The 25,272-nt window shown below is 45.7% G+C and overlaps 1 protein-coding gene across 6 annotated transcripts in view; it reads left to right on the top strand.

Moving 5' to 3' along the window:
• ADAMTS2 (ADAM metallopeptidase with thrombospondin type 1 motif 2) overlaps nt 1-25,272 on the top strand; it is a 411,161-nt gene that overhangs the window by 136,601 nt on the left and 249,288 nt on the right. For 4 of the 6 annotated variants that reach the window (XM_065555947.1, XM_008166445.4, XM_065555946.1 and 1 more), the window contains exons 1-2: nt 9,797-10,264; nt 12,143-12,504. The exons of 1 other annotated variant lie outside the window; for it this stretch is intronic. In XM_065555947.1, the coding sequence (XP_065412019.1) occupies nt 10,177-10,264; nt 12,143-12,504 (450 nt within the window). In that variant the 5' untranslated portion in view covers nt 9,797-10,176. Of the gene's footprint in view, nt 1-9,564; nt 10,265-12,142; nt 12,505-25,272 lie in introns of those variants that run through there. One more of the 6 variants, XM_042850938.2, reaches the window with a different exon arrangement.

The following is a 25,272-nucleotide window of genomic DNA, read 5'->3' as shown; positions in this document are numbered from 1 at the left end:
ACATCTTTGCTAATAAGGGAAAATCCATCCAGAGCAGTGTTTCCCAAACTTGGGACTCCGCTTGTGTAGGGAAAGCCCCTGGCAGGCCGGGACGGTTTGTTTGCCTGCCGCTTCCACAGGTCCAGCCGATCGCGGCTCCCACTGGTGAATTTCATCCTTCATGCATTTAGGTTTTTTGCAATATTGTAATTTTCTTTTGCTCCTCTAGCCAGTTGTTTTCACTGCTAGTGTTGCTTCTATGAGGGTTTCTTTAGCTACCTCTTTCTCAATGACATGTTTCTCTGACACTGGAAATGGTTAGTCCTGCTGTCCCCTTATCTTAGAAATGAGTGGAAATGAGCCTATCCAAAAAAAAAAAAAAAAAGACCTTGAACATTCACACTGATGTACTAACTTCTGCATCAGGCCCCACTTTAAGTTATGTTTCTTTTTGTCATTGAACTCAGACTAGTGGGAGGGGAGAGGAGGACAGGGCTGTTTCATTTTAGCTTTTTGGCATGCGGTTTAAAAAAAATATGTTTTAAATACATGTGTTAGGTGGTGTATAGTACTGCCACGTATCAGGGATAAAAAGGGTTCAAACAATAGAGGGCCTAGAAATTTCAAGCATGGAGGAAATGAACTGGCAAAGAACTTTAATTTTTCTTCCGTTTAATTAAGATTTATAATGTCACATAACTGGTATGTATACATATGGCTAGGAGCGAAAGCAGAAAACCATGATCTGCATGAAAACCACAAGCAGCTGATCTATAGTCCTTTCACATAAAAGTACTAAAGTCGCCAATAACAGGGTCAGAAATAAAGTTTCTCCCCAGCCTCACAGGAGAATCTTTGGGGTAAGAACTAGGGACCATGTCCTGCCATTAGATTTTAAGCAGAACTCCCCCTAGGAATTTCATTGGAGGGAATTTTGCTTAAAAACTGATGGACTAATGCCCCTTGAAGAAGGCATAGAACATAAGAATGGCCATAATGGGTTACACCAAAGGTCCATCTAGCCCAGTATCCTGTCTTCTAACAGTGGCCAATGCCAGGTGCCCCAGAGGGAATGAGCAGAACAGGGAATCATCAAGTGATCCATCCCCTGTCGCCCATTCCCAGCTTCTGGCAAAAAAAATGCCAGAAAGACTCCCTCCACCCCCCACCCAGAAATCTTCCTTTCAACAACATAAGAAACTGATTTTTCCTCTATAACAAATAAGGTCTTTGAACTCTCAGGAACAGAGTGCAGAATGCTCTATAATATATTTATATTTAAAAACATTCTTTCAAAGCAGCAGCTAGTGCCATAAATTAAAGACACTTGCATTTTACTGAGCTAAGTAAAATTTGCTACAAGAAAGAAATAGTGCCCTGTACCCTCAGACCAGTCACCAGAGCATAGTCAGGATATCCCGACCACCTCCTTCCACTCCTATGAAAAACTGGTATTACCAGGGCTCTCCAGAGGCGTGAGCTTGAATAGGCTGAATACTGGGGCCTTTACTCCAACTGAAATTGATGGTAGTTTTTCTGAACAAAGACTTAAGGATTTCATTTAATGAAAAATTAAGCCTAGATTGAAAGTAGAGGTAAAGCTCAAGGGGTGCAAGTCTCAAGCTGAATTTGGCCAATTCTGTCATAATATTTTTTTTAAAGTTTTATCCTGGAGCCTGGCAGCAAAGGAAGTGGCCTCTACCTTCATTAGACACAGCAGAGCTGTTGGTGGTAGGTGGTCTGGTTAATCTGGACTTCCTACACTAGATTACTCAGTCAAGTGCTTCTTGCTGCAAGGGTTCATGTTGTGGAGGATATCATATCAGTTTGGACAGAGCTACCTGCTATTGTGGTGTTAGAACAGCATCTTAATGGGACAAGTGCAACAGCATCTTGCATTTCAGCTCATGTCAGTCATTGAGGCTCTGATGTTGGGCGTGCCTGGGGCCACTCCCATTGACTACAACAGGACCAAGATTTCACCCATTAACTTCAATGGAACTATGATGATTTATAGCAGCTAAGACTCTGGCCTCATCACTTGACACTGAGGCCATGTCTACACTACAAAATTAAGTCAACCTACCTTTTGCCGGCATACAGCCGCTGCAATAATTACATCGCTTGTGCATGTCGACGCTTTGCTCCTTGTGCCAGCGATGTGCATCCTCACCAGGAGCGCTTGTATCAATTGTCAGCATGGGGCACTGTGGGAAGGCTCCTGAAAGCCAGTAACAGTTGACAGAAGCAACATAGTGTCTGTGCTGACACTGCATTGCCCTAACTACATCGACTTTGACTCTACGCTGCTGGAGGAGGTGAAGTTATTAAGTTGGTGTAGCTGGGCAGTTACGTCAGTGGGAGCAAAATTTAAGTGTAGACACTTCCAAAGTTAGGTTGACATAAGCTGCCTTGTATCAACCGAACTCTGTAGTGTAGATCAGACCTGACAGGCTTACCAACTATCGATTTGTTTCTAGTCTCCCTTTTCCTAAGGGAGGGTTACTGAGAAGGTTATAGGCAATGCAGTTCTGGAGGCACCAGGAACCAATGGATTTCCCTTGATCTTGTTTGGCTGTGGTAAGACAATAACAGCTGCATGTGAAACTTATTTGCTCCATAGAGAAACTTGTGGAAGGTTTATTGGTATCTTACGCTCTTCCTTGCTTCTGTCATTGCTCTTCAAGGCAGCTGTTATCCATATTAAGCAGATTTGCTAACCTCCAACTCTTCCAATTAGATTCCATCTCAATTAACACAACCCTCTTGTTGGCCAGTCCATGTGTTGTATTTCCACAGCATCTGTTGTTACTGTATTCTCTCTCTCTGAGGCACATGCACATGAGACCTTTGGTAATAAACATATGGCCTGTTCATGCTCCCCTCAAAGTCAATGGCAGAACACTCACTGATTTAAGTCAGAGCAAGACTGGATCCCTGCAATCTAAAGGAGCCATATTCGTTTAAAATACAAGCCCAATAAAAATAAAGCCGGAGCTTTACCAGCCATGGAGCTGTATTGATGAGCATATCTAGGATTTTCGGTAAGAGAAGCTGCTCAATACTAGCTCACAAAAAAACAAACAAACAGGGAAATCTATTGCAAAAGCTTCCCCCAAAGAAAAGGGCATCCAAGAAAAACACTAAAGAGAAGATTGATATGTATAGTTTATAAGTGGTTCTGCTCTTACAGGTATCTATCAAAACCCCCTTCCCTTTTTACCAGCTTTAAAGATCAGACTACCCAAAAGCAGAGGGGGGGAAACGTAGGGATATAGACCAGGAGTTCTTAAGCTGTGGGTCATGACCCCCGAGGGGGTTGCAAGGTTATTACGTGGGGGGTTGTGAGCAGTCAGCCTCCACCCCCAAACCCTGCTTCACTTCTATCATTTATAATAGTGTGAGATATTAAAGTGTTTTTAATGTATAAAAGGGCAGGGGTCACACACAGGGGCTTGCTGTGTGAAAGGGGTCACCAATACAAAAGTTTGAGAGCCACTGATATAGACATTGCCAGACTGGATCAGAAGTGAGATTCATCTTCTCCTGTACCCTGTCTCCTACACTGACCAGTATCAGATGTTTTTTACAGTCTTGTTCTACTCCAATATTTCTACCTTTGCGGCTTGGTCCTACACCCTTCCCACAGGGTGTAAGCCCAGTGGAGTCAAAGGGGTTACTAATGTAAAGGCTGCAGGATTGGGCCCTTAATCATGCAGTGTAGCAATAAACAGGGATAGCTGGTGCTCTGCCATGTGATTTTTATTATTTATTTATCCCCCCCTCCCCCCCAGTGAACACTTGCTCCAGGAAACCATCAGATGCAAACAATCCTTGGGATGTAAACCATGCAAATACACCTATGACTCAATCTACTATGAGTGAGACCCCAAACCAGTGACAACAAAGACGCAAAGCCTTTGTTGTGGAAAAAGTCACCCACGCATTGATTTTAGTTCACAGACTCAAGCCTGAGGCCCGTTTATTGCAATACATACCAACGCGGTGGGGGTAGCAGTTAGAAACTACTCCCCCGAACTGAGCTCGCAGGCTCCTTTTATTTTTACAAACCGCAAACATAGTACAAGTTTTACGTCATTTACAAAAATAAGAGAGTAGGGGTCTGCTCGCCTTTCCGGCATCTTCCCTATTATTTTTCCGAGAATTGGGTGCATATTGGGATGGAGGGCTTCTTGGTGGTTTCCGATATGGGCAGTACTTGGCATCAGTTGGGGTGTATTCTCAGCAGGGTGCATGTCAGTACGGCCGGGGGTGGGGGTGGGGGTGTCACAGAGCACCCAAAAGAGAGACATGATTGGCTAGTTTGCATTTAGCTAGAATTATGGGGGGAGGGGGGTCTACAAAGCACCCAAAGGAGAAGCTGCATTTAGCTAGAATTACTTCATAAGAAGTAATTCTAGAATTACTCTCATAAGAAACCAACCTTCCACACAAACTTCCTCATGGATAGACTTCACAAAAACTAGACAAGCCATTTACAAGACATATGCAAACTAGACACAATCAACTCAGGATTGAATAAGGACTGGGAATGGCTGAGCCATTACAAACATTGAATCTATCTCCCCTTGTAAGTATTCTCACACTTCTTATCAACCTGTCTGTACTGGGCTATCTTGATTATCACTTCAAAAGTTTTTTTTCTCTTACTAAATTGGCCTCTCAGAGTTGGTAAGACAACTCCCACCTGTTTATGCTCTTTGTATGTGTGTATATATATCTCCTCAATATTTATTCCACTCTATATGCATCCGAAGAAGTGGGCTGTAGTCCACGAAAGCTTATGCTCTAATAAATTTGTTAGTCTCTAAGGTGCCACAAGTACTCCTGTTCTTTTTGCGGATACAGACTAACACGGCTGCTACTCTGAAACCTAGAATTACTTATTGCTTCACACAAGCGGTTATTATATTTCAACAGCCATGAACATATTTCATTAGTGCTGCTGTTGGGGCTTTTTTTTCTTTCCTTCCTTGGCCCCCCTCCCTCCTCTGGTCATGACCCTTGACCGAGACTGTCAGGAGGACGTGGCACTTAGTCTGGTTCAGGCTTGTGGCCTGTATGGGCCTGTATGACGAGTCTTCGCCGATGTTCTGGGAGACCAGCAGGCCTATTCCCCCACACCTTCTAGACTACTGCAAAATTGGCCAGTAAACTGATGAAAATAGCAAATAATCCTGAAAGTAAACATTTTATATTCAGGGCCGGCTCCAGGCACCAGCCTAGCAAGCAGGTGCCTGGGGCGGCCAATGGAGAGGGGGGCGGCACGTCCGACCCTTCGGCGGCAATTCGGCGGCAGGGCCGTCACTCCCTCTGGAAGCGAAGGACCTGCTGCCGAATTGCCGCCGTAGAGTGAAGCGGCGGTAGAGCTTCCGCTGATCGCAATCCCAATCACGGCTTTTTTTTTTTTTTTTGGCTGCTTGGGGCGGCAAAAATGCTAGAGCCAGTCCTGTTTATATTTATTCAACTGCTACACTAAAGTCACATGTAAACATTGGGCCCTAAGGCTGTGTCTGTCCATGTAGCAAAATTATTATGGCAAAAATGTAACTTATTTTCTTTACATAAAAATCAGTTAATAATTATTAATTGTTATTTGCATTACAATAGCACCCAGAGACTCCTTGCAAGATCAGGGCTCCATTGTGCTAAATGCTGTACTGAGAGTCCTTGCACCAAATAATTTACAATCTAAATATTCTCACCTGCTCCCCAAGAAATGGTTTGCTCCAAATGTATTAGATCCAGGTGAAACTCTGTGATTTTGATTTGCATTAGTCCATGTCATTGTTTTCTGCAGTTCTGATCTTTGCAGTTCCAAATGAATCTGAGACTCAAGTAAAAACACCCGAATTTCACCTGGCTTTGCATTGAAAAAATTGCTTGTTTTTCATGCAAATCCGAGGATTAGTACCAGGGTTGCTCTGTCTCTGATGCAAACATTTTGCACAACTCTACTTGTTGCTGATAAACTGCAAATGGGGAGAAAAATGTGTGTGTGTGGGGGGGATGTGTATTTAAATAAGTGTTTAGATTTATTTAGTAATACTGAGACTTTCTAGTGGCTGTAGCAGCTAATCAGACTACTTGACCAGAAATTAGACGTGTCCTTCAATTTATAAAGTGTTTGAGATGCATTTTATTGAGATGGGAGCTGACTTGTGCGGCAAAGTTGAGAGCCAAAGAAGATAAACTTCCCTGAAGGGAAGGTCAAGTTTGGCTTCTTCCCGAGAGTGGACTGAGTTGCCAAATTGAGATGTGGGCCCAACTTCCCCCGAATGTGCTTGGTGTAGGGATCTGGTCCACGTCTTCAGATCCATGAATAACAAACCCATTGGGAAAAGGAGCGTGTGCGCCCCTCATCTTGCTGCACAGGGTCTAGCATAATGCCAGGACTCCATAAATACATAGGCGGCAGGTTTGTATAATTTTTGGTGGTGCCCAAAATGGTGGGCACCCCTTCCCCCCCGCCCTGTAAGCCAATATATATATTTTATTAAATAGTGTATACAGACTGGAAGCCGTAAGCATTTAAGTTTCTCTTTATTGCACAATATCACTATCAGAAAAATCCATTGTTGATTATTAGTGGTCCTACAAATCAAGAATTTGTTGCTGGGATAAAATGAAGCTACAACGCGTCGGCACCACAAAATTACAAGGGTAAATTAAAAGTGGAAAGTCAGAAGCAGCACTTTCCTGCTTCAATATACAGTATTATATTTTGTTGCACCTGTTGTGACGAAGTGGGAATGTTCTTAATGTTTTCTCTGAATACTGTGTGGGTGCCTCAGTTTCCCCTGCAAGGTACCAACTGAAGGTGTTGGGGACAAAGAGATCAGGTGGCCTCCTTGTCCAGAAGAGACACAAAGGCCAGAGGAGGGAGTGTCAGTTTGGAGCTGGCTGGGGAAATGGGGAGAGGCCCAGAACTTGGGTCTGGGCTCCCCACCCCCCAAGATGGACCTGACTGAGGGGTCCTGTTTTCTGTACCTACAAGCTCTGTTTTAGACTGTGTTCCTGTCGTCTAATAAACCTTCTGTTTTACTGGCTGGCTGAGAGTCACGTCTGACTGCAGAGTTGGGGTGCAGGGACCTCTGGCTGCCCCAGGACCCCGCCTGGGCGGACTCGCTGCGGGAAGCACACTGTGGAAGTGAGAACTCCGTTTTTCTCCGACAACACGGTGTGGAAGGGCATGCTGAATGCTCCGAGGTCAGACCCAGGAAGGTGGAAGCTTCTTGCCCTGGAGACAGTATGCTCAGAGAGAGGAGGCTCCCCCAGAGTCCTGACTGGCTTTGAAGGAGTGGTTCCAGAGCATCCCAGCGTCCCCTTCCACACCATGCGCTTCCCAGAAGTCTGCACAGGCACTAACACTCCCTCCTCTGGTCTTTGTCTCTTTTCCAGGCATTAGGAGGCCACCTGATCTCTTTGTTCTCCAACACCTTCAGTTGGCACCTTGCAGGAGAGCGGCCCAGGCCATCAGTTGCCTGGAGACAGGATTTCGGCCATTCTCTGTGCAGACAGCATCACACTGGCCCTCTAGGGCTCTACAACAATCACACCCCCTTATCCCACCATCTAGATCCTTAAGAAATATATAGGGGAAACTGAGGCACCCACACAGTATTCAGAGAAAACATTAAGAACATTTCCACTTTGTAACACCTGTATACGACTAGTTGTATACTTTAAAGGGTGTAAAATAATCAAGTATTGTGCTAAACACAATGATACTCTAAACTGACCACCAAATTTATGTTGTGTGTTTTTCCCCTCAGGTGAGGGCTCTGGGGTGGGGCTGGGAATGAGGGGTTCATAGTGCAGGAGGGTGCTCAGGGCTGGGGGCGCAGGCTCTGGGGTGGGGCAGGGCTGAGGATAAGGAATTGGGGTGCAGACAGGCTCCCACCCCCCCACTGGCAGCAGCAAGCTCCAGGGGAGGGACCCCTCCTCTTCCCCCTCCCCCCTGCAGCACACACACTCTGCACCCCGGTCACTGCACATGATTCTAGGGCCTCTCTCAAGTCCAGAAAGCCCACTCGCCTACCCTATGGTGGGTATTGGGGGGGGCGGGGTGTTCTCATCACATGTGGCCTCCCCTGCTGCTGCCCCTCACTATAGCCTCACTGGGGATGGGATTGCCCCTTGCCCAGCATGGGGCAGGAGTGGGGACTGCAGGGTGGTGGCTGGGGGGGGAGCAAAGTGTCACAAAATTCACCCAAGCCCCAGCTGCTCAGGTCTAGGAAGCCCCCCCCCCAAGTGGTGGAGCCAGGTTTTAACATCAGGGGGAGCGAACACAGAAAAAAAGGTGCCACCCGCCATATCAAATTACTAATCAGGTAGTAGGGTTTACAGTGTTAACAAGAGATTATGCTATTACCATTATCCAGTCAACTTGCAGACTACTATTTTGAATTAGTGATAATTCACAGAGAGAGAAAGAAGAAAGCTGAATTTAGAGAACAATTATTAACCAAAAAAAGAACAGGAGTACTTGTGGCACCTTAGAGACTAACAAATTTAATTTTGTTAGTCTCTAAGGTGCCACAAGTACTCCTGTTCTTCTTTTTGCGGATACAGACTAACACGGCTGCTACTCTGAAACCTGTAATTATTAACCAGATTCCTGGTTATTCACCAGCCACTTTGCTCCAGTCCATAGCACAAAGCACCATAAACCCAGTAGAATCTGGCCAAGGGACTATTCACCTTAAATTGGCATCTGCTACACTCCCCCCCCCCCCCATTCCCAGTCACCCCTATTCAGAAGATAGCGAAGTGAAAAGGTGGCATGGCTGAAGCATTTAGCAGGCAATTGAAAACTAGTCTAGAGTCTGTACAGTCCCTGAGAACACTGCTTCATTCTGAGCCCCGGGGCTGCAGCTAGTCACCAGTGAGACTGAGGAGACGTAACTGGCACCTTAAAGCACATTTACCCTCCTTCCTTCACAAGCTGCACTAAGCACAGTTTCACAGCCCCGGGCACAGCACTGGGGTGTGTGTTTAAGTATGTGTGTGTGGGGGGGCAATAACCCAAAGTCGCTCCTTTGCCTTCTGGTTCTGCTGCTCCCTCAGCCCCCTCCGCTGAAGAAAGACCAGGAGAAAAAAAACACCCTCCCCCTTTTCCTTCCTTCTCCCCCAGCACCAGGTGGGCTTCAGAGCCCCCTTCCCTGCCGCTCAGCTGCCTCGCTCTGCATGGGGCTGCCGGGGACCAGGAGCTACTGCTCCTCACCCCTTCCCCTCCCTTAGGGAGCCAGGTAGCTGCGGGGAGTGGGGGGAGCCTCCTCCTCCTCATCCCCGGGGAGCAGCCAGGCAACCACCCGACGCTGCCTGGGGCCCCGGAGCGAGAGAGCAGGGCTGGGGATGGGGCAGCGCGGTGTGGAGCCCAGAGCCAGCCGGCGGCTGCACTCAAAACCCGGCTCCGGACTTTAAGTCCCGAGCCCAGTGCTGGCTGCCTGGAAAGGTGCAGCTTTTCGAAAATGTGCTCAGAGGGGAGCAGCCGCTCTCCCCCCTGCTCCCCCCCCCAGCTACTCTACTGGGCGGGGGGTGAGGGTGGCGGCAGGGGCCAGTGCCCGCTCCAGGCGAAAAAACCAGCTCCAGATATTGGTGGCACACAGCCCCCAGCCCTGAAGAGTCCTGGTGCTCGGGCACCACCAGCCCATATAACCTGCCGCCTATAGAGCTTGGCACAGACTGAGGGTCCCAGCTGGGCGTCTTGGGACAGTAACTTGAGCGCATTAGGACCTGGAGGGAGCGGGGCGCTCACTACTCTGTGAGCTGCTGCGAGCGAAGAGTCAAGGGCAAAGAAACGTGGCTGTCGAAGCGGTGGGTGGGGAAGTGTCCCGCAGCCAGAGTTGGATCTAGGAGGGAGGGGAGCCCCGGGACTGCTGCCAGGGCTCGCTACGGAGCCGGGCTGCGCTGGGTGGCAGCGCCTCTGTCAATCAGCCTGACTCCACTCCCGCACGCCTGTGTGCTCCAGCTGCCTCCTTGTGTCTCTGCTTCGCTGCGCTCACAGAGCGGCCGCCGCTGCTGCTGGGTGCATGCACCAGGGGACCGGAGCGGGGCTGAGGCGTCCCCGCCGCGTTCCCGGCGGCACCGGGCTGCCCTCAGTTGGCGCTGGGTAGCGGCGGGGAACTTTAACGCTGGCTCCAAGTGTTGGGCTCGGTCTGCGGTTCAGCTGCAATGGATCCTCCAGCGGGGATCGCCTGTCTGCTGCTCTGCTGTGCGCTCTTCCTGCCCGGGAGCGCCCTGCAGAGCTCCAGGGAGAGAGGTAGGTCCTGGGGGGGAGATGGCTCCATCCCTCAGCCCCCCCACCCCCAGGGCCGTCCCTAGCTATTTGGGTGCCCTACGCAGCCCCCCCCCCGGGCGTCCCCCCTGCCCCAGACTCTGGGAGGCAGGAGCTGTGGTTCGCACTTTTGGGGCTCCACAGTGGCCCCGGGGGGGGGGGGGGGCGGGAGCAGCCCTTGCCCCGGCCCCAGCCATGTCGCTCGGGGGAGGGGGAACCTTTCCTTAACTCCCTCCCCCCCCAGCGACTGGCGGGGGCCGGGGCAAGGGAAGCGGAGCAGGCTGGGGCTGCCTTGCTCTGCCGCCGGTGAGTGCGGGGGGCGATTCTTTCCCCAACCTCCCCGCACTCACCGGCGGCGGGAAGCGGAGCGCCGCGGCTGGGACCTGGCGGAGTGGAGCGGGCTGGGGCCGGGTTGCTCCGCTTTCCGCCGCTGCCGGTGGGTGCGGGGTCGCTGGGGGAAGAGGTGGAATGGGGGTGGGTCGGGGGACGGGTCAGAGATGAGGTGGAGGGAGTTGTCTGCCCCCCGCCAAGGACGGCCCTGCCCACCCCCTGCTGCCATTCACTTGGCCTAGCCCCGCTCCCCTGCAGCCTCCCCCAGCTAGCTCGCCCTGGGGCTTTCAACTTCTTCTGCTAACACTTTTTGCGAGACTTGCAGTTGCTAACCTCTTCTGGCAGCAGCAGAAAAGGGGCAGATGGGTCTGCCCCCTTTGGGGAAGGGACTTCTGGCATCTCGAGGAATGACACTTCTGTGCCAGTGTCTCTGCAGTCCCATAGCCACCCTCTGGCAGCCCCAGTGGGAAGATAAGCCTCTGGAAAGAAAGGAGGATGCGGGAGATTGGTTTAAATCCCAGATCCCATGAGAGAGAGAGTTAGAGACAGGGTGGGAAGTGGGAACCTCGAATGAGCTCTGGTTTCAATGTAACACATCTGACAGATCAGAGGTTAGTGTGTCAGATCCTGGAATTCCATGTGTAGAATAAAACACACGGTAGCAGCTTTTTTTCTTCAAACAATATGAATTTAAAAGCTCTGAAAGTCACTGAGACATTCCTGCTGGTTCCAGCCCAAGTTACCAGCTGTATATTGTGTCTGCTAATCACATGCTTTCAACTTGTTTAGGATTTGATCAACTTCTTCCACAGTTGTTTTTTTGGGGAAACTTATTTTTATTTTAAATATATGACCTGCAAATGCTGATATTATAAACATTTCCTTCCCCTAACCTCTGAGTGTAGGCCTGGTCAGAGGTCAGTTTAATAGACACTGAAGCATTCTCAAGGATTGTGCCAGCAGTCCCCAGAAATTCAACATCTTAGGTGATTAATGACAACAGTCTGAATAGCTCAGCTGTCTCAACTGACTTCACTTCATAAAACATCTGGAAAGGGGATGCAGGGTGCTTATTTTGTAGGAGGACTTTGCTGTCTTACATTCTCTTATAATTGCACTTTGCTCTATGTTAGGAACTAAACAGTTTGAATGACCTCTACACAGTATGTTTAGTTTCAGAGTAGCAGCTGTGTTAGTCTGTATCCGCAAAAAGAACAGGAGTACTTGTGGCACCTTAGAGACTAACAAATTTATTTGAGCATAAGCTTTCGTGGGCTACAGCCCACTTCATTGGATGTCTGATGAAGTGGGCTGTAGCCCACGAAAGCTTATGCTCAAATAAATTTGTTAGTCTCTAAGGTGCCACAAGTACTCCTGTTCTTTTTACAGTATGTTTAGTCACATTCATGAATGAAGTGGCTGTGGAGAATGCAGTGGCCATCTCCCTTATGTAATTCTCTGATGGGGTAATGGATCATGGACTAATAATTCTAAACTAATTTTTAGTTTTAATACTTTTTTTTATCTTTAAAGATCCTATTTTGAGGAATATAGAGGAATACAGACTTGTCGTCCCAATCAGCACAGATTCAGAGGGCAGGTTCCTATCTAATCTGGTGTCTGGACCTCCAAGGGGGCGCTTCCGAAGAGATGCTGGGGATATGCAACATGAAGCTTCAAATGAGCAAATATTTTATAATGTCACTGTTTTTGGAAGAGAGTTTCACTTCAGGCTGAGACTGAACTCTAGGCTGGTTGCCCCTGGAGCAACAATTGAATGGCAAGAGGATTCTAATGTGACTCATATTGAACCACTCCATGGGAATTGCCTATATGTTGGGGATATCACTGATTTGCCTAACGCTTCAGTTGCTATAAGCAACTGTGATGGGCTGGTAAGCTGCTTTGCTATTATACCTAATATAATTACTTTACTTAATTTTCCTATAGTATATATATTTGAAATGTGTTGAACTTTGTCCTTAAAACTTGCACCTCATATGCTATGATAACTATGAATTCAAATTAACTAGGTGTTCCTTAACATAGGGGTTGCGACAATAGTTGCTTTTACAGGTAGACTGGGAGCAAGTTCAGTCAGAACAGGCATGTTCTATTTTAACTATTGTAACAAACCACTAAGTACTGTAACTCAGTGGTGATTTTCATTAGAACTTACTTGAGGTTTTTAACATTTAAAAGAGACCAAGTGTCATGTGCTGACAACATATTTAATCTTCGTAATATGGCTTTTACCTTTCTCATTTCAGTTTAAGATGAGAAGGGGATTTTTAGAAGAGGAGAACATTGTAAACAGATTTGACATATGTTATGCTTTTGTCTTTGAAACTTGTTCAAAGGATAGGGTCAGACCTTTACAGTTTTATAGATCTTTCACTAGAGTCAATTCTCTTGCCTAACCAAGTGATTTATGAAAAGTAGCAAAAGTGTTAAAGGGTTCCACAAGGAAACTGCTCCATATCATGCATTGTACGTGGCTGGATACATGAGAGCTTGTGTTCCAGAATAGAAAACCATAACATGTTCAGTGGCCAAACTATATCTGTTTGTGGCAGACATCTGAAAGAAGCGCACACTGTGATTTTAACAGTAATTGCTGTGTAGAGCAAACTTTGTTTAAATGACAAAGTGACTTTTTGGGGAGGGGTAGTGAACTTTTAATCTATCCAATAACTTCTTGGTAGACTTTTGGGTCTCATATCTTCGTGATTATTTAATTTCTATATAGTTCTCTGCTCTTCTTAATCAACCATTTGACTCAGTTGTAGTCCATTTTTTTTTCTAGGTAGTCATAGAAAACTTAGTTTACAGAACCAGAACACGTCTCAAAACTATAAAATGAAGTGAGAGGAAGGTCATCTCATTTACTTTTCCTTATTTCCACGCCTGTGATTCTTCCGCTCTCTTAACCGTATATGTTCTTATTTCTAGAAGTAGGCTTTAATGTTGCTGTATGATGTGGACAGGTTGCTAGGGGCTAAAGTTCCTTCAAGAAATACTCTTGGGACAATGCCAAAATGTACTATCCGAGCACACCAGGAAGCAGATGATGACTTCCCCTTGCCCAGGTGGGGAGTGATTGTGCCAGCGCAATACCTGGTGCAGATTAATCAACACACAATTACAACTGCTTTGGCCAGTGCATAGCTAGGGGTAGAGCCAAGGTTCTGCCCACTCCTCACCCACCTGCAACAGTGGGGAAGTAGCAGTCTTGTGGAGGCTGCTACTCCTCCTGTGCTGGCTACCCACACTGATGCAGGGGATAATAGGGAGGCCTGTTCCTTCTTACTCCCCTGTGCACAAGCATTAGATGGGCTGCAATCTGGCTATTCATATTTTAAGAGTCAAATGTCAGTTGGCTAGCAAAGAACTTGGTCAAAGCAAAAGATTAGGAACCTCTATCCCCATGGCCTTGTACTTTGTGTTGTCATTTATACCTGTGCACAGTGGGTATATAATGCTGCTGTTTGCACAGTTGTTAATAACTTCATAAAGTGCAAGGGAGAGGATAATTGGAGCCAGTGTCTCCAGTGATAAGTAAAGCCACCCTTCACATAATGCTAGGAATAATTTTAAATAGCTAAAAGCTAGAAAACAACAGTAGTTATCCAAAGAATGCTACCTGGTTGTCTAGTAATATCAGTTAGTTAGGATAAATTAAACACCATTGCATTAACAGCTGTCTGAACCTTAATGACTGACTTCTACAGAATAATATTTGAATCAGTTAAGAGTATGATCATCCAAATGAAGGCATTATTTTCACTTATAGCCTGATGTAAACCTTGTTTGTGGCCAATATGCATGGAATAAATTGATGTGACTCCATTGTACCAACTTGCAACTGCCTGTTGCACTTTATTTACTTAGGCCTGTTCCTGAAAACATTTATGCTTAATTTCAAGCTCATAAATGAAGTGCTTTGAAGACTTGGGCCTCCCTTTAGAATAATAGAAATAATATCATTACCCTGGAATACTGACCCAAATGGGATATTTTCAGCTTTTCAAATAAACATCCTGTTTTACCTTTTGTTTGCTTTGTGTCATTGCTTAGTCTGGCTTTGGCATTTAGCTAGCAGCTGGAGACTGTTCTCCTGTGACCGTGTTCTACACTAGTGACTAGCTCTTTGTAAATAGGGGAAATAATTAAAAAATAATAATTTAAACTTCAGCCAAATGAGCATCAGCTAAAAGTTAAAAGCAAATGCAGAAAAATGTACATAGAGGGTCACTCAACTCCCATTAAAGTGAATGAAAAAGCTTCTGCTGACTTCTGTGGGTACTGGATTAGATCCTTAGTAAGTATTCTATTAAGGTAATTTACCTCAGTAACTAAGATTTCAAGCTAGGTTGAAATACTGTGGGTTACTTTCTTATCTGGGTCCATAATTAATATGCTGGGTTCTGTCCAGCATTCTTATTTCCCCCCTGTCCATTAGGGAAACTAACATGTTAAAGAGAGAGAGAGAGAGAGAGAGAGTCCAGTGGCCTGAAGATAGGAATGAGAGCTAGCAAATTCTAATCTGGCTCTGACACTGATTTGCCCAAGGTGACATAATGTCTGTGCCTCGATTCATCCACTTCTAAATAGATAATTTTAGACTGTAAATTATTAAGGACAGACCATCACCTATATCTGTTTGTATAGTGTCTAGATAACTTGGGTCTTGTAATGCAGAGCAGTGCCCAAGTACCTTAATAAAAACTTGGGTGTAAATTACTTTCCCAAGGTCACACAGGAAGTCTGTGGTGGAGCAGTGAATTGAACTTGGGTCTCCTGATTTCTAGGCTAGTGCCCTAATCACTGGACCACACTACCTAGAACCTTTTATGTTCTTAACAATTGATTCATATGTGAGAACCATAGGAGGCTGTTCAGTATTCTAGGCTTATTAGTGTGTCTTCTGAATCTGAATCATTCCCATTCTGTCAAAGGTCGCTTAGGGAACAAACAAGGCCCTGCCATCCCTGTCTGTCCTGGGCTGTTTGTTGCATGTTCTCTTTGTTGTTCAGTGACATAAACTTTCCCTCTCTAAGTACTGTTCGATAGATGGATTCTTGGGATCGGCCCTTTTACGTGTCCCTCCAGCTGCTTAGCGGCATGCCTGCCGTGGCAGTTGTTCTGGCTTCATTCCTAACACATGTCCCAGATATTCCTTCTTTGTGGATAACTTTGAAGATAAGGGATTGCTGAATTCTGACAAATCTTGGCGCTTGTTATAAATTCTAATGCCTCATATTTTCCTGAGGCATTTGCTTTCAGAGGCATTTAGATATCTGGACCTTTGGTGGATTTCACATCTTTACGTAAAGGTGGAAATAACATTTCAGTTGAAAATTTTGTGGTTTGGTTTTCAGTTGTAGATCTTCAGTGACTGAATCTTGTTTAAACTGGTGAACGTAGTTGCTGCCTTGCCAATTCATGACATTATTTCCTTCTGCATATGCTCGTTGGCTTACATATTACTACCAAGTGTACCTTACATTCCAGTTAATACACCTGAGGAGACTGTCTGCTGTTGCTGGTTGTACCAGAAAGCTGAGGTTGTTGGAACTGATATAAATTACAGCAGTCAATCTGCAAGTGAAGTTGTATTCTATACAGTAGAGAGTTTGGGTTTTTTTAAAATCCTCTAATGTGTGATCACTCTAAAAAGTACAGTGGGGGTGTGTATATCCAACTATATATGATTTTTCAGTCAGAACTGAGGGTTGGTTGTTTTTAATGTGGGTCTTCCCAGAGCTTTCCAAAGTAGAAATCAACAACAACAACCAGTTTTACTAAGCACTGGATTTGCGGGAAGGTGGGGGGGGGAGCCAGGGATGGATGAAGACTTCCAAAGTATGTAAACCAGACATATTTTTCATAGCTGAATTAGGCTTTGAAGATCATTGGCATATTTAAGCTAATTAGTGGGGAACTTTCTTTATGAGCTCTCTCTAGAACTGTGAATGTGATTTTTAACCATGTAAAGAAAGTGTCACTGTAACTTGCCTACTTAAAATAAAAACAACTTGTTCTGTGTTGGGCTACTGAATATCTTCACTGTTGACTGAATCACACCCAAAATGAGTATGAGTGTATTCTGAGTTTAGAGGTTCAGTCCCCAGTTCTCCATTCCAGCAAAGCTATGCTCTGTACAGGGTATCTTTATGCCACCCTTGTGCCTCTCCATATCCTGCGCCATATAAGGGCCTGCCCTAGTATAAGAGCAACTTCAAGGCAGCTCTAAAATTCTCAGCTGCCTGTGGCCTCTGTGATCATTCTAGAAGACACAGTACAGGTCTGTCTCATCTTACGCTGGGGTTCTGCAGTCAGCGCCTAAAGCGAAAATCGTGTATAGTCAAAATTACATTGAATGTAATGGCGGGTGGAATCGCCCGCACTACAGAAACAGTATTTAAATTGTTATTTTTCTCTTTTGCTGTTGTTTTTTTTGGTTTTTGCCAACCGTGTAAAGCTGAAATCACGCATGTTAAATGCGCCTAAGATGCGACAGACCTGTAGTCTGGCCACACACTTATCCTTGGTATGCCCTGTACATTAGGGATGCTGCTGGTGCACAATGAAGAGCCAGCTAGTTCCTGGGTTAGGGTTATTCTCTGATGGATAGATCCACTCCCTTTACAACCTCTCTTCATTGCTGGAATGGTACAGGCATGCCATAGGGCAATGAAAAATCAGGCCTATGGCATTCTCTCCTGACTTCCCTCCAAAGGGCCATCTTTACCTTCCCCTGAAAACCAAGGATCTTCTGAAATCTGCTGGCCACCATGGCCACCTGTATGAAAGACCCGTGACAGCACTGCAGGTTAGTCTTCATGGCTGCAGAGCCCTGCATAATGACCATCTGCTATGTCACAATCATCCTTCCTCTCTGGAGGGTTTTCATTGAACGGTGGGTGAAGAAAGGAAAGTTATTGTTGATGGGGTCAGTGTTCGCTGTACACCTGCCCAATCACAGAGCCTCTGCCCACCGACAAGGCCCAATCCCCAGGGAACACTAGTGGTGTTGAAGAAAGAGAGGGAGCGTGCCATGGAGCCAAAGCTCTTCACTTTGTTGCATCCAGATTTGCTACTTGTGGAAAGAGAGGGGAACATACTGACTAACATCAGTCCCAATATTTATGGTGGCTGAAAGTCTTCAGCAGCATTTGCATGATGCCAACATTTTTGGGTGTAGAATTTCAGTGATTCTGAATATGCCCCATCCTCTTTATAATATATTCCTATGTCTATAGGAAACGGGCTAGAGTGTGTACTTAAATACAAACAGACGTCAGATAAACACAGTACAAACAAGGCACGTGACTCCATGTAAGAGAAACAATATGCACGCAATCAATGTAAAAGACATCCATGGTTTTGGATCAGTACAGTATCTAGCACTGTGATGTATTTTAGTGGACATGCAAATGATGCATGCTGATTAGAATGCTTGAGTTTCTTATGTGTAAGTCTATCTTTGCAAAGAATTTGGACTATAGCAAAGCCTTAAATGTTTTTAACATCTCCAGTTCAGTGCCACTGAAAAACACCCAGTGGTAAATCCTGAATAACAAGAGCTAAGTATAATAATTTATTCCATGTCTGGAACACAACAGAAGGCTCAAATGTAACTTTGAACTTTGATGTCCTGCCATCTGTGTAAAGTAAAATGTGGGCAGCTATAAATATGTACCCATAATGTTCACTTGTGTTCTGAGGGGTGTGTGTGTGTATATGTGGATGGGTGGATTTGAAGAGGAAGGCAAGGAACTGAATCCCAAAATTATGGGGGCCAGATCCTTAGCTGGTGTAAATTGACATACTTCCAGGGCCGACTCCAGCTTTTTTGCCACCCTGAGTGGCGAAGAGAGGAGGGGGGGGGAGGAAAAAAAAAACTGCGATCGGCGGCTGCTCTACCACGCCGCTTCATTTTGTGGCGGCAATTCGGCGGCTGATCCTTCCCTCCGAGAGGGACTGAGGGACTTCCATGGGCTGCCGAAAGCAGCAGCTTGCTGCGCTGGTGCCTGGAGCCGGCCCTGCATACTTCTACTGAAGTCAATAACATTATACCAATTTAAAGTAATTGAGGCTAGGCCCCTGAGTAGAGCCCTGTGTGGGACTGGTTTTTTAAAATCCTGCTCCTGTCCCATCCTGCAATACCTACTCCTGCATTGTTTCTTGCATTTTTATCCCATTCACACCTGCAAAAACCTTAGATCCCACAAAATCTGTGAGAGAGACAGATTCCCCGATGCTACTAAAACAAAAACAAAATTGTATATAAACAGAATTCAGACACAATTTTTACCAATAAAAGAATAAAACATATCTTGCTTAAACCATGTAAAAAATACTTTAACTCCTGTTGTAATAGACATCAAATCTTTCTTCCCCTTGCTTAAATTTAAGTATTAAAATCTTTATTTAAAAATAAAGTTTTTGTGTTTCCTGCAAATTCCCGCAGTGTGGTTGTTTTTGCCCACCCAGTCCCGCCTGCAACAAAGTACATTTTCTTCTTTGAGAGATATCCCTGTGGGTGCACCTCTCCAGGTGATGGTGCGTTCCTGTGCCTTTGCTTGGAGAGTTTTGCAGAAGTGCCTGTACGGGTCGTGCACAGTCCGTGCCTGCCTCGCGCGCCGTTGGCACTCAAAGTGTCATATGTGTGACCTGGACTCCTCAGTTCCTTCTCAACTGTCCCTGGCCTGAGATGGAGCTCAGCAGTCCTGTTGAAAACCTGTAGTCCCATTCCATCACAGTTTTCTAGTGATGAAGATGAGGGAGTGGAAGGGGTATTCTCCTCTCACCATTCTTCCCTGCTTAGGATACCTACTGCTGCTGGACCATTAAGATCACAGTCCACATACGCTCACAACATGTGGCCTTGGTATGGCCACCCATGGTTGGGACCGCCCATACCTTTCCCTGGTCACTGGCCATATTGGAGTCCTGGGGTGGGGGGAAGTCTTACAGAAGACACCATAGCAGGTGCCCTAGACCATGTAGGGAGGACGCCAGATCTTCGCCTCCACCTTCGGAGACAGCAGCGGTGGACACACAATAGGAGCCCATGGCAGAGCAGGAAGAGGACACTGCTCACCACCCAACAATAATTCTTCCTCCTCACCAGACGAAGCTATTATGCCTCCACCACCAACCACGGCAGATGACTTTTACCCACTTCCAAGACTTGTTTAAAAGAGTGGCTAACGAGCTTAAGATTGCTCTAGAGGAAGTGCCAGAAACTCAGTATGAGTTAACAGATATCCTATGGACGTCTTCCTCCTCCAAGATAGCATTGCCAATCAATGCGGCTATCATGGAACCTGCCAAAACAGCGTGGCAAACTCCAGCCACAATTCCACCAACTTGCAAAAGGGCGGACTGAAAATATTAAGTTCCCTCGAAGGGATCGGAATTTCTCTTTATACACCCAGCACTCAACTCGCTGGTGGTGGAGGCAGCCAACCAAAGGGGCAAACAGCATTTCCGCTCCACCCCCTTCAATAAAGAGAGTAAGAGGCTAGACCTGTTTGGTTGCAAAGTATATGCCTCATTCACACTTTAATTTAGTGTCAAATTATGCGGCATTACTCGCCAAATATGACCTCAGGAACGATAGAAAATTTATGTACTTTATCAATGACATTCCTGAGGACAAGAGACAACAATTTAAATATTTGATCTCTGAAGGACAGATGATCACACATACGGCTCTACAGGCTTCATTGGACACAGCTGATGCTGCAGCCAGAGCCACCACTACTGCTGTTGTCATGTGATGGGCCTCGTGGTTTAACTCCTCAACATTTCTATGAGAGATACAGAATACAGCTGAAGACCTCCCTTTCGATGTAGAAAAATTGTTCTCAGCCAAAACCAAAAAGGTGCTGCACATGATTAAAGATTTGAGGGCCACGCTCCGGTCCCTTGGCATCCATACACCTGCCACAAGAAGGAGACAATGCAGATATCAACAATATCAGCGCCCTAGATACTCAACATACACACAGCAACACCAAAGTCTGTACAAACAACAAAAGCAGCAGTGACCGAAACTGAGGCCACAAGGATGACGCCCTACACAATGAGCAGCATCTCAACCTACTTCTGATGAGCAAATTTGACCATCCCGATACAACACAAGGGGAAGGGGTTTTATTTCCACTACTTTTTAACACACAAGAAAAATGGAGGATGGCGACCAATTGTCGATCTCAGGTGACTGAACAAGTTCGTGAAAAAACAAAGGTTCAAGATGGTCACTTTAATAACAATAATACCAGCGCTGAAGCAGGGGGATTGGTTTTCAGGCCTCGACCCGCAGGATGCTTATTTTCATGTCACAATACACCCTGCACACAGGCGTTTTCTCAGATTTACTTTGGGCACAGACCACTATCAGTACAAGGTACTACCTTTTGGCCCATCAACAGCACCCCGTATTTTCTCCAAGATCCTCGCCATGGTAACGGTGCATCTGAGAAAGCAGGGAATAATAATTTTTCCTTACCTGGACAACTGTCTCCTGAAGTTGCACATTCAATCAGACGTCGTTTGTTCCACTCAAACGGCGATAGAGTGTTTCCAGAGTCTCAGTCTACAAATAAACATAAAGAAATCAACAATAGAACCAACTCAACAGTGAGAATTCATTGGCGCGTACCTCGACTCAAGGGTGGCGAAGGCATCGCTTCCACGAGACAGGTTCAACATGATAAAGACCCTCATATCCACAGTATGGAACAGTCCACAGATCGCTGCCCACGAATGCCTAAAACTCTTGGGCCACATGGCAGCATGCGCATTTGTGGTCAGACACGCATGCTTGCACGTGCGCTGCCTGTGAGGATGGCTAGCAACTGTGTACAGCCCAAACAAATGCAGAATAAGCGTACGATTAACAATGCCCCACAAGGTCAAGGACTCATTAACCTGGTGGACTCACCCACACAACCTGTGCTCTGGGATCCCATTCACACAAGACTCTCAATCACAGATGATCACAACAGATGCCTCCCTCATTAGGTGGGGAGCACACTTGCAAAATCATACAGTACAGGGACTGTGGGCCACAACTGAGACAAGTCTACACATAAACTTGCTGGCACTACAGATGGCACAAAGTTCCTGCCTCCACTTCCTGCTGTTCATAAAAAACAGAACATTAGAGTAATGACCGACAACATCGCTTGCATGTTTTACGTAAACAGGAAAGGGGCAGTCAGATCACCTTTGCTATGCGCCGAGGCTATGAAACTCTGTAGCTGGTGTATCCAAAGCAATACCTACCTGGATGCCAGAGCACCTCAGCAGACATTTTCCCCACGAATGGGAATCGAAGGATACAATACTGTAATATGTATTCCGAAAGTGGGGTCACCCATGGATAGATCTATTTGCGATTGCCCGTAACACCAAATGTTAAAAATTCTGCTCCAGAGCAGATCTGGGAAAACAATCCATGGGAGATGCGTTCCTGATTAGTTGGAATGTAGACCTTTTTCTATGCATTCCCACCAATACAGTTGCTACCCAGAGTGATACAGAAAATAAGGACAGACAAAGCCAGAGTCATCCTAATAGCCCCCACATGGCCAAGACAACCATAAATAACACGGATGTTGGCACGTGCTCCAATCACGCTCCCTCTCCACACAGGCCTACTGCCACAATGGGAGGGACAAATACAACATCCGAACATAGAGATGCTTCATCTCAAGGCATGGGTTCTCTATGGCTCTCTAATAACGAGCTAACTTGTTCTGACCAGGTCCAGAGGGTGCTACTCCACAGTAGAAAACACTTTACACGTAGCACCTACTTATATAAATGGAAGAGATTTACAACATGGTGCACCACCAGACAAACTGATGCAACGTCTGCATCCCTCCCATTGATATTAGACTACCTTCTAGAACTGAAACAATCTGGCCTCTCTGTTAGCGCAATGAAGATACACCTGGCGGCCATCACTGCCTTTCACCAAAAGATTGATCACACTACAATCTTTGCCCACCCAATCACCAAATGATTCCTCAGGGGCATTCAAACTCTCTATCCAGATGTTAGACCACCCACATTACCTGGGACTTAAACTTAGTGCTAATGGTCCTGACTTGGAAATTGTTTGAATCTTTAGCAACCTGCTCTTTATTGCACCTGTCCATGAAGGTGTCATTCCTAGTAGCGATCACATCAGTGAGACGTGTGGGAGAAATCGGGCACTCATGGCAGATCGGTCTTATATGATCTTTTTTAAGGGTAAAGTCACATTACGTACCCGGTCCAAATTCCTACCCAAGGTGCATTACTCTTTTCACATTAACCAACCTATACAGCTTCCAACTTTCTTTCCTAAACCACACGAGAACTTGCAAAGCCACGATGCACACTCTGGACATTAAAAAGGCACTGGTTTTCTACCTGGGCAGAACCAAACCATTCAAAGTCTCACAAGGACTCTTTGCATCTGTAGCTGAACACTCCATATCCACGCAGAGACTCTCTAAATGGATATCTGGATGCATTCATCTATGCTATTGATTAAAAGGCACACAACCTCCATCAACAATTAGGATGCACTCTACTAGATCTATATCAGCATCCACAGCATTCCTAAACAACGTTCCCTTTATAGACCTATGCAAAACCACCACCTGGGCCTCTGAACACATCTTTGCCAAACATTATGCAATCATGCAAGGCCCTAAAGCAGGTAATAGAATCATAGAAGATTAGGGTTGGAAGTAACCTCAGGAGGTCATCTAGTCCAACCCCCTGCTCAAAGCACCAACCGATAGCCAGCTTTTCGGAGTGGTACTATCCACAGTTATCTTACCAACTTCGAAGCCCCTTCCATCCTAGAGAGCCCTACTCTACAGTCACCTGGAGTGGAGCACCCACAGGGACAGCTCTCAAAGAAGAAGAGAGGGTTACTCACCTTGTGTAGTAACTAAGGTTCTTTGAGATGTGTTTCTGTGGGTGCTCCATTACCCAGCCCCCTCCCCTCTACTTCAGAGTTTGATGCAAGCTCTCCAGTAGAGAAGGAACTGAGGAGTCTGGGTTGTGCGCACGATACTCCAAGCGCCAACGGCATGTGAGGCAGGCACCACGCATGCGTGAGCTGTACGAGCATTGCTGCAAAACTCTCCAAGCGAAGGCACAGGGATACACCATTACCTGGAGTGGAGCACCCACAGGGACACTCATCTCGAAGAACCTCAGTTACTGCACAAGGTGAGTATACTTCTCTTACCCATTCCCATTATTTTGGCAGCGGGTCCTGCGGGACTCAAGAGATCCCAGTCCTGCTGCAGGGCTCCTGCCCTGAACTTTGTGCTACATCAGTGTAATTCTCTGGTATCAAAGTCTATATGGGACTTTTTTCCTTTGTGTGCTTTTTTTAATTAAATATCAGCTGTCCAGGGACTCTGCAGTATTGCTATTAAAATGGAAAGTTATTACAAATAGAGACGTGACAAGTAAACTATTAAGAACGCTTCTGGCTGCTTCATTCTTCTGCAAACTGCATCGAGTGCCAAGCCTTGCTTGCCTTATTTATGGGGCTGAGTTCAGTAGTACTACTCAAGTGAGCAGGGATTGCTTTTCACTGTTTCAGACTAGGTTGTATGCTATAACAACCCTCACAAAATATTTAAGAGAAACTCTTATTGTCTGGCTGCTTGCCCAGATGCTAATTCCTCTAGAAATGCCTGGTCCATGGTAGTACTATTTAAGCTTTGTTCCCTAATAGCAGTAGTGACCCCAGCACAGGGTCCACCTTGGTGAGTTAGACACTCAAGACTCTCCTAGCCAATCACTAATCTTCAGGAAGTAGCTTGTTGCTTTGATTGTTATTGCTTAAGTGCCTGTTTGCCAAATGTCCTAACAAAAAAGATTTTATGTGGGATTTGCAACTATCTTCCTGTTTTAGAAATCAAGTAAAGAAATTATTTGTGCGCACTTAATCTCTCTCATCTCTAACAGATGCTGTGCTCTAAAGTGTTAAGTTTATGGGCCTCCATTCAGGAAAGCACTTAAGCACATACTGAAAGTCCATCCCTGTTCAGGACAATCCTGATTAACTTTAAGCATGTGCCTGAGTCCCATTGAATTCAGTAGGATTTAATCATGTGCTTAAGTGCTGTCCTGCTGGGATGCTTTCCTGAATCGGGACCATAGGACCTGATCCCTAGCCAATTGAAGTCAGTGGGAGTCTTTTTTTCCCCATTGACTTTAGTGAGTTTTGCATCAGCTCCATCGTGCATGTTTTTGATAAAGGCTGCCGTGTAATTTATTCACCATTCATTTAAAAAAAGTTCAAAATAGCTTGTAGCAGCATTTTCTACTTTTGGTTTGCAGTCTGTTTTGACTTGTCATATCTTTCCTTAAAAAATTCTGAATATTTCAGGCAATTCCTGTTTTCTTTTTCCAATAATATGATGTATATGTATTGACAATATTTTTCTAGTTCTAAATATCAGTTTAGTAATGCCACCTTGAAAGTTGCCTTTATGATTATGATTCAGATTATCTGTTATTGATATACTATTTGAGAGCCCAATCTTGCAAATACTTATGCACAAGAGTAACTCTCCACGAAAAATACACCACCTGAAGGCAAACAAATTCTTTCTTTCTCCACTGAGATT

This window comes from Chrysemys picta, chromosome 8 (assembly GCF_011386835.1).
Source record: "Chrysemys picta bellii isolate R12L10 chromosome 8, ASM1138683v2, whole genome shotgun sequence".
Lineage (NCBI taxonomy): Eukaryota > Metazoa > Chordata > Testudines > Emydidae > Chrysemys > Chrysemys picta.
Note: the sequence above shows the minus strand (reverse complement) of the source record. Positions and strands in the feature narration are given on the sequence as shown.